A 10,388-nucleotide genomic window follows, 5' to 3' on the forward strand; every position below is an offset into this window, starting at 1 on the left:
TTCTCCCAAGTGAATAGAATCACAGGTGTGTGTCATCATGTCTTGTGATGTCCTGCCTGTGGTCCAAAATCAAATCTGCCAATTATAACAGTGGTGGCCAGCAATAAAGATGGCATATTTTCCCTCAGAGCTATCTGGAATCCCTATCAGAATGATGTAATCATGTCTGTGTGCTTAGCATCCTGGCTCCTGACAGCACATAGAGAGATAATAGCTTTCCTCACACAGGCAGGCTGAGGATGGTAATGGGAGGAAGATGACTCCTTTGAAGGCTACATATGATTGATTTTTAAGAGTTCACTGACAGGACGGTCTCCTACAGCTGAGAGGAGGACAGGAGATACAACAAGGCAGGCAGCAGATGGCTTTTAAAGCAAGAGCCACACACTGGGAAATGAATACCTGGACCATCAGTTCACTGGCTGAGATTCTGGCCTGGGAATACTTTTGTTCCCAGGTTTTGAGATGCTGAAACTAGAACCTAGGCTTGTGGAACCCCATTCGTGTGCCCTCCTCATGAATTAAGACAAGATGCACCTGAAAGAGAGGCAGACTTCCTTCTCACCATCTTGGGAAAACTTTCTTGTTCAGTGAAGAAAGTGAAATTGATTCCATTCTTTTACAAGTTAATCCTAAAGAATGGAACTCTGTGTGTGGAACACAAAACCTTTGCAAAAGAAACCCCTATATTGAATGAGCTCTTGGGTTGCTCACAAAATGGAGGAATCAGTGAGAAGTGAAGTTGCTTTTTCAGAACAGATAATGCTGTGCACATAGGTTTAGGTGGATGGGAGGGAGGACATTAGTAGAAAGGGAGATGAGATGCTTGGGGTGTTTTGGAGATAAAATTTTTATCCACTTTGCCAAAACCAGTGAGATTAGCTGGGGCCACTTTTCCTTCTAGAGACAGTTTTTGGTTCTCAGCCTCGGTTGCTATGCAACAGCTTGCCTCTGAGTTCAAAGCACAATTTGGGGGAAATGGCCTGTGTAGCTATGCCCTGCAGATACAGTGGGGGAAATTGGTGGGGTGCAGGAACAGAGAAGTATAAACAGCCTTGACAGGCAGGGGCAGGAGATCTTGGCATCATTGTGGAATGCTTTCTGTGAGAGAACATTTCTGTAGTGCAATCATATCCTCTAACAGTATGAAGAAGGGAACAGAGCAGATAAAACAGTGAACAAAAATATGTGATGTCAATACCAAATGAATCTTAGGTTTGCCTTTTTAATGTTCAAAGAAAAATTTTAAAAGATTGGCTCTATTGTTAATACTATTTTGTAAATTATTCCACAGAATGATACACGCTTTCTTAATTAACAAATTAGAAGCTTAACTGTTAAGAAATGGGAACAAAAATTACAATCACGCCTGGAGAAGTGTCAAGTGGGGATTCAAGTATGTATGGTGAAAGGACCATAACAATGTGGCCTAATGTTTTCAATAGGGGTTTCTGGAATTTTCTACTCACTAGCAGCAATCCCTCTGTATCCATCACTTTTAGAATCTCTTAAGTCCAAAGTATTCCCAACTCATCTCTAAGATATAGACAAGAACTGAACCTTGCCTGTATTTGTATACGGACTGATAACATTTGAAATATAGAAACCACGACACATACAACATCATAGTGATACATACATGTATGTAGACATATATATCTTCTGTGTCTAAACATTTGTTAACTCTATGTGGTTTTCCTGATAAAAGCAAGTGCTTTGCCACTGAATTATACCCTTAGTCTTTTGTTAATTAAACAAGTTTATTTTAACAAAAACAGATAAATGTATAGATTTTAAAAGCATTTTTGCATAAAACTATATGAATATATTTTTGTCAGTACTTGATTTTTTTTGCATCAATCAACCTTTAATGTCCAAAAGAGGCATAGATGCAGAGCATAGAAGTGGCAGGGTCTCAGTCCCTGCACCAGAAATGAGAGATGAACAAAAACAAGACACTTCCAACTTGCCAGAGTCTGGGAGGGCAGGGAGAAACACAGATCTGGACATTCATAAGAAAAACAAAACCTAAAATCAGACATTCAGTCTTGTGCCCAATAAAGGTTTGAACTTGGTCACCACCAGTTCCCACCCTCCCCTGCCAGCACTGAAGAAAAATAAAACTTCAATACACACTAAGGGTTTAGGAGGAAGGAGCATTCTCCAGCCTTCCCCCTGACCCCCAAGAATGGGTTAGGGAAAATAATAGCTAGATTTCCCCACCCCTTACAGTGTCAACCCTACAGGAGTTCTGAATGTGATTCCTAAGAATCAGCAGCTCAATTGGCAATGATAACCCCCACCCACCCCAATCCTGTCACCGACAAGGTTTCCCTTGTACTTCTTTCTGGAATCTCCTCCCATTCACAGCCCTTCTCCACCTCTGGACTCCCAGAGGTCATACTGTACTTCAGACCTGTTCCAAGGAGCCCTTCCCCCCATTCCTTCCATTCTCACTTCCCACTAGAAACCAGCCACTGAGTGCCCCCTCCCCCCAGATCCAACTCCAGGACAGATGGCAGTATGGCCATCCTATTCTGGGTGACCTTCCAAAAACTTTCCCAGGGAACAAACAGCCACAGGCAAAGCAGTGTCTAATCAAGATGAATTGAGGGGAAGGGGATGGTTTGATATCCACTGGTGCTCACCCTCACAACAGGTAACATAAAAGCCCACTTAGAACTAACTGCCCCCTACCTCCCATACATGCAGAGATGCCACTTATCCTGCCCCTTCTAGTCTTTAGGGCTTCTCTCTCTGAGGGCCTTTTATTTTCATCTAGGGAAAGAGAAAGGGGGGTGGGAGAGAGATTTCCTAGTGCAATACAACCAAAAAAAATAATAATAACGTTAACATCTGAGACATAAACACGAAGCAGCCTTCTTCCCCAGGCAACTAAACAGAAAGAAGTTTGGTTCTGTTTTACTGCGACACACATGAAATCGAGTACAGTCCATGCAGTAGCACAACCATTGGAGAGGACTTCCTGATGCTGGTCCCAGTGCAAAACAGTCCCAGCAACGCCGCCTGCTTGCCATCGCTGCCGCCGCCACTGACACCTTCGCCTCGGCCACCTAGCCTGACTTGAAGAGGAGGATTGCAACTTGACCCAAGTAAAAATAAATGAAGTGCTTTGTCTCATGTGTGACATAGCTGCCAAAATTTCGGCCCACAATACAATGCCAGGTAGGGTTATATTTCTTGTCAAATTCCTTCTTGATATAGGCAGCGATGTCCTTCTCTATGTTGTACTTCTCCATGGTCTGAGTGGCGCAGTCAATGGCATCCTGTTGCATGTCCTCAGACATGTCTGCGTTCTTGATCACTGCCTTCTGGTCAGACATCGTGACACTCGCCGTCCGCTCCACCCCGCCGCTGAGCGCGGCCGATGCGCGGCCCTCAGTACTTGATTTTTTAAAGGTTTGATAGTATGCATTGAAAACTTACTAGTTACAATAAACATAAAGTACATATAAAACAAAACATAATATGGAAATAGTCAAAGTTTTCTTGGTGTGTAAAGATTAAGCATAATGATTTTTAAATACCAAGGATTGACACAAGGCTGCAGTCTTACCTCTTGAATTATTAATGATTTAAGGTCTAGGTGTACCACACTCTGAGAGGGTGCTATAGACTTTTTTTTCTAAAAAGGTCCGAGGCTTCCACACTTTCTAAAAAGGACCGAGGCTTCTACATTTTCTAAAAAGGACCGAGGCCTTCCTTCTTTTTGAGCTTCATATGGTCTGAGAGTTGTTTCTTGGGTATTCAGAGCTTTCTGGGGCTAGTATCCAATTATCAGTGAGTGCATACCATGTGTGTTCTATTGTGACTGGGCTACCTCACTCACGATGATAGTATCTAGTTCCATCATTTGCCTAGGATATACCCTTAGTCTTAAACATTTATTCTACTTGTTTCCCCCAGGGAGAAACATGGTTCGTACATACTGAAAAATAGTAAATTATGCAGTGAGTTTCTGTCAATATATGTGTAAATTAATCTTGTTTTTATTTTCCTTTTCCTTTTTTTTTTTTTTTTTTTTTTTTTTTTGAGACAGGGCCTGGCTCTGTAGCTAAGACTGGCCTCAAACTTGTATTCCTTGTTCCTCTTCCTTTAGTCCACACACACACACACACACACACACACACACACACACACACACACACACGTATATTAACACATGCACATAAATACTGGAGAAAGAATGATTACTATATAGAAATAAAATAAGATATGATATAGATATTTTCAAATAGCTCTAATTTATTTTGTAATAACACATGAAGTCTACTGTCAGGATTTTACCTCCATGAAGAGACATCATGACCAATGCAACTCTTTTTTTTTTAAGATTTATTTATTAAATGTATGTAAGTACACTGTAGCTGTCTTCAGACACACCAGAAGAGGGCATTAGATCCCATTACAGATGGTTGTGAGCTATCATGTGGGTGCTGGGAATTGAACTCAGGACCTCTGGAAGAGCAGCCAGTGCTCTTAACCACTGAGCCATCTCTCCAGCCCTACCAAGGCAACTCTTATAAAAGAAAACATTTAATTTAAGGGTCTGACTTACAGTTTCAGAAGTTCAGTTCATTATCATCATGGTGAGAAGCATGTGCAGGAAGATGTGGTGATAAAGGAGATGAGAATTCAACATCTTGATTCAAAACCAACAGGAGACTGAGACACTTGACCTACCTTGAGCATAGCCGACATCAAAGTTTGCCCCCACAATGACACAATTTCTTTAACAGAGCTATATCTCATGTTAGTGCCACTTCCTATGGGCCAAGTATTCAAATACATGAATCTATGAGGGCCATACCTATGCAAACCATAATATCTACTCTGGCCAAATTTCCTACACCCATTTCATTATTAGCTATAGACATGCTATACATTATACCCCTTGGCTGCTTTATTTTGGATAGATAACTTTGTACACTTTGAGGAACACTTCACTATTATGTCTTTCTAACTGGAAATATATTAAGTACAGGTGGCTTCTGAATTGAACTAGGTTTAAATTATAAGTAAAAACATACATTGTCTGACTTTATGTGGTTTATCTCAGATTCATCTGTGTTACCAAATAGCAAAGCTTTCCTTTATGACTGAGTTTTTCATTGAACATAGTCAATAATCCATTCATTTGTATACCAGCAGACATTAGATTATTCACATATTAGCTGTTATGAATAGAGTTTTTATAAACACTGCTGCTGTTATACCCTTTTAGTTTGTGACCAAAAGAAGAATTGGATTGTTGGAGCACAAGGTAGTTCTATTTTAAATGTCTGAGGAACTCCTAAATCGTTCTGTATAATGTCTCTATCAATCTATATTTCCACCAACAGCATATAAGGGTTCTATCTTTTCTACATACTTGCCAAAATTTAATATCTTTTATTTCTTGAGAATAACTATCCTAGCAGGTGTAAGGCGATATCTGGGTTTTATTTTACTTTAATTTCCCCGAAGCTTAATGGTATTGTACATTTTTACATTTGTATATGCTTGTTGGCCATTTGTGAATCCTCTTTGGGAAAATTTCTGGGGCTGAGGAAGTAACTCAGTGGTACACCATATGTCTAGCACTCACAAGAGCTTTGTGTTCAGTAACTCCATCAACTAGAATGAATGTTCTTAAATAGATGAGAATGGTAAGATATTTCAGTTTCACACCAGAACATTTGATTTAGCTTGGTAACCTCAACTGGCAGGACTAGTAAATAGAATGTTGGTCATGGCCTCTTCTATAATCCTTGGTGACAAGGTGGCTTGAAGCCTAAAAACATTAATCATAGTCAACAGAGGCAAAAAGCCTGGAAATAAAGTCTACTTCTTTTTAAAAGATGAATTTATTTATTTTATGTGTGTGAGTACCTGTTTCTGCCTTCAGAAATACCAGAAGAGGGCATCAGATCCTGTTATAGATGGTTGTGATCTATAGTTTTCTTGCTGGGGATTGAACTAAGGACCTTTGGAAGAGCATCAAGTGCTCTTAACTGATGAGCCATCTCTCTAGCACCTGAAGTCTACAGTTTAACTAGAAGTGACTCAAGGGAACATTTACTGGTTCCCTGTGACTATATAGGTGGATCTTGAATATGTGTGTTTAGGCTATGGCTACATGAGGCTTATAAAATCAGATATAGATATCTCACCTTTTCAGCAGAACTGTATTCCAAGTTCGACCCAAAGGCAATTACACTGACAGTTGGGGATATTAAAAAGTGAAAGACAAGTTTTGATTCTCTCTGAGTCATTATGAGCTATTACTGCCTGCATTTTATAGTCAATACACAAAAGCCAAGCTTTGTAAAGGCAGTGGGTAACTTGAATTCCTCTTTTCCCCTGCTGTGGCCCGGTGCTCGGATATCACTGCAGTCCTCACTTTGACCAGGAGATGGCATCCAATCGGTACCAACAATACATTTTAATTGATGGGGTGAACATTTTGCTGAGAAACAGATGCCATGACGGGATTTATTGTACTAATACTCTTATTTGGATACGTCATATGTATATTAAATCTCTTACACTTACTATCACCCTCAAATCTACCAAACATTCTCTGACCTATCTTTTCTGTATTCTGTGTAAATTAAGATACACATATTCCATAAAGATCAGGATTCTATTTTCTGTCACAATACCCTTGGCACAGGACTTTCTAGACCTTTCTTCACCCTGTCCTGTGCCACCTCCTCTTCAGGATGCTATGGAACAGCTATCCCGACCCCACTCTGGCACTTTGTTCCTCTGTCACTCAGGGTCATTGGGCTGCCCTATGCCTGCTTGTGACTGGCTGCCAAGTCTCATTAGAGCATAGTGTGATTTTACAATAGTCATGCACTCCTGTATTTTTCTTTTAGACATAATTTGAATCATTTTTTATAAACTAGTTTAAAACGTAGAGACTTAATCTCCTGCTCATTATGCAAAATGCTTCTCAAGACACATTTGGTCATGGGGGTGAAGTGGCATCTGTTACCAACCCATCCTCAGAAGCCTAGGTAGAATAAAAGACAGCCCTACAGTATAAGGATACTATGAGCCATGAGACAGAAAGTCTGGCCTATCATTATGAACAGAAACTTTTACATATTTTATTCATTGAAATTTCTGGGCCAATACTGCCTTATTTTTCGTGCCTCCATTCCGATTCTTTTTCTCCCCAATTCCACATTTCTTTCCCCTCTTTCCCGCCCTCCCCCTCCTCCTCTCTCTTCCTCCTCCTGTCCTCTTTCCTCCCCTCCCCTCCTTTCCCCTCCCTTTTCCTGACAGAGTCTTCCTGTGCAGCCTACATAGGTCTGGAATTCATTATGAAGCGCAGGCTGCACAAAGTCCCTCTCAGTGCTCTGTGTAATGGAATTTACATGGATACAGTACTGTGACTGTCTAGAGCTATATATTTCTGTAACATTTTATACTGATTTTCAAGGAAACCTCGCCTTTGTTTTTGTTGGCTATATGTTTCACTGTATTGATGTCTCAAAATTTATTCAATATACTAGTGATGTAGTTCCTTAAGTAGCTTTGAATGACAAACAGTATATATAACATATATATGTAATGTGTATATATATATATATATATATATATGCATCTCTGTTAATGCAAAACACCCTAATCCATTTTAACAGCATATGTTGCATCATTACATGTTTGAAATTATTGAAAAGCTGATAGTGAAGAAATATTCTTGCATCCTGTCTCCAAAAGCCCTGCCTATGGAAGAGACACAGTAAATTTTAACACCACCAAGCTGTTTGGTGTATCCTAATATTCCTTGTCATAGGCCTTGCAGTGAGAGGCATTTTCAGGATGCATACACTGCTAAAGGGCACAGCTGAGGACCAAGCTCATGTGACCATTTTCAACAAGAGATGAGTGTGTCCTGTTTGAGCCTAGTAAACTGACTTAGAGAGTTCTAACATTCTAAAAGAGCCATCTGGTATCTCTATACCTGTGGGTGAGAACATGTTGGGGGTAAGGACCACATTTCCCTCTGCTTCCTTCTTTCCTTTCAGCGCTTTTGTGTCCTGTGTGGATCCATTTCCCTGTGTGAGCCTAGAAAAAGAGGACTAGAATGCTTATGAGGAGAACTTTATCAGTATCTCTCCCACTGCCCTGAAAGTGCATCCATGCAAGCAAAACTGGAGCACAAGGGCACCTATTTACCCTAGGGTAGTCACTGTCAAATAGACACTTTAAAAGCTAGTGCCATTTGGAGACAAAGAGAGATGGTTCTAGATTCTGTCCAAAGCCCCCTCTCCTCCACTGCCACAGTTGGAAAGATGTGAAGTGATAGATTATAAAGCGGCGTGTATTTATTTATTTATTTATTTATTTATTTATTTATTTATTTATTCATTCATTAATTCATTTACAAACTTGGCACCTGTGGTAGGAAGTGAAAATTATGATCACTGCAGAAACTTGTACCAATACACAGTCAGCAGGGCTTCAGTATGGCTACCGTCTGCAACACAGTTGATTTTCAAACATTCATTTTATATCGAATATTCCTTGACAATATTATATGAGAATGGTTTAAATATGTGGAAGTCCAGGCCAGCATTATGTTTTAGCCGACAATAAAATCTGCACATTTGAAAGATAAAATGGGATAAGGAGTCGTAATATATAGAGCAGGGCAACTGACTTTTAGATCCCATCCTCCTCTAATGTCCCATCCTCCCTTGGTCCAGTTAAATCACAGTTCCTTCTTTCAAACCAGCAACCACAAATATTCTTAGTGTTTTTTTTAAAGATTTATTTGTTTATTTTATGTATGTGAGTACAGCGTCACTGACTTCAGACACACCAAAAGAGATCATCAGATCCCATTACAGATGGTTGTAAGCCACCATGTGGTTGCTGGGAACTGAACTTAGGACCTCTGGAAGAGCAGTCAGTGCTCTTAACCACTGAGCCATCTCTCCAGCCCTCTTTTTTTCTTAAATATTTATTTATTGTATGTATATGAGTACACTGTAGCTGTCTTCAGACACACCAAAAGAGGGCATTGGATCCCATTACAGATGGTTGTGAGCCACATGTGGTTGCGGGGAATTGAACTCAAAGCAAATTTTGGTCAGCCAGGGCTACACAAACCCCCAGCCTCTGCCCAAGCACCATTACATCAAAAATATAAAAAATAAAGAACTTTTAGTGTTTCAGGAAATTCTTTGCTTTAGTGGGTATTGAGGAGGCATGTACCAGCTGGAGCTAATAATTCCTAAATATGTTCTAAGAAAATAATCAGTACTTTCCCAGACTAGGAGTCAAATTATATTTCTTAACCAGGGAAGAGTTCGATAATTCTAAATGACCATTAAGTTCTCAATCCAATTCCCATTACCTAAATTCAGTGTGGATGGACACACATTCTCGCCTGCTTGCCTGTTCGAGATCTCTCTCTCTCTCTCTCTTTCTCTCTGCCTCCCTCAATCCCTCCCTCCTTGCTTCCCTCCCTCGTCTCCCTCTCTTTCCCTCTCTCCCCTCTCTGTAGTGGCGATTCCTGGTTGTCAAGTTGACTATATCTGGAATGAACCACACAATCCAGAATTGGAAGGCTCACCTGTGATCCTGTTATTACGACTGGGAGATACAAGTTTCTGACCTAAATCTTGGCATGGATACCTTAAGGCATAGTGGCAATGAATCCCAGAATACTAAGGCAAGGAGATCTCTGAGTCCAAGGTCATCTGAGACAAAGCAAGTCCCAGATCCAGGCATGGTGGTACACACCTTTCATCTGGGACACACCTTCTGTTGGAGACCTACATTGGAAGAATGAAGGTTCCCTCTTCACCTGCATGCTTTGTGGGACTGAGCAACTTTGAGATCGTTGGACTTCCATTCACAGTTGCTGCTGACCATTGTTGGGGAGTTAGACTACAGACTGTAAGTCATCTTACTATATAGAGACTACCATAAGTTCTGTGACTCTAGAGAGCCCTGACAAATACATACACACTCTCGCCCAAAAGGACTACTATCTTAAATTTTGTGTTGTTTTGTTTGGTATCTGGGCCAAAGAAGCACTGGAGCAATAATCATCTGGGCAAGTTAAAAGTATAAAGTGATAGTCCTATATAGGTGAGAACTTATCCTCACTTTCTTTTCTTTTTCTAAAATAGTTTTTGCTAGGATTTTTTTAGATTTATTTATTTATTAGATACAAGTACACTGTGGCTATCTTCGGACACACTGGAAGAGGGCATCAGATCTCATTACAGATGGTTATAAACCACCATGTGGTAGCTGGGATTTGAACTCAGGACCTCTAGAAGAACAGCCACTGTCCTTACCATTAAGCTATCTCTTCAGCCCATATTCTCACTTTCTTTGACGCAGAGTCAGACTCTGGC

At 40.4% G+C, this 10,388-nt stretch overlaps 1 protein-coding gene across 1 annotated transcript; it reads right to left on the reverse strand.

The window, feature by feature from the left end:
- Positions 1-3,048: 3,048 nt before the first annotated feature.
- LOC308414706 (dynein light chain 2, cytoplasmic-like) lies at positions 3,049-3,344 on the reverse strand (the record flags this gene model as incomplete). The annotated part of the gene is made up of 1 exon (XM_080909946.1): positions 3,049-3,344. One exon carries the CDS (start codon positions 3,342-3,344, stop codon positions 3,075-3,077), a length of 270 nt encoding a protein of 89 aa, XP_080766072.1. The 3' UTR covers positions 3,049-3,074.
- Positions 3,345-10,388: the final 7,044 nt, after the last annotated feature.

This window comes from Micromys minutus (genome assembly GCF_963924665.1).
Source record: "Micromys minutus genome assembly, chromosome: X".
In the NCBI taxonomy this organism is placed as follows: domain Eukaryota; kingdom Metazoa; phylum Chordata; class Mammalia; order Rodentia; family Muridae; genus Micromys; species Micromys minutus.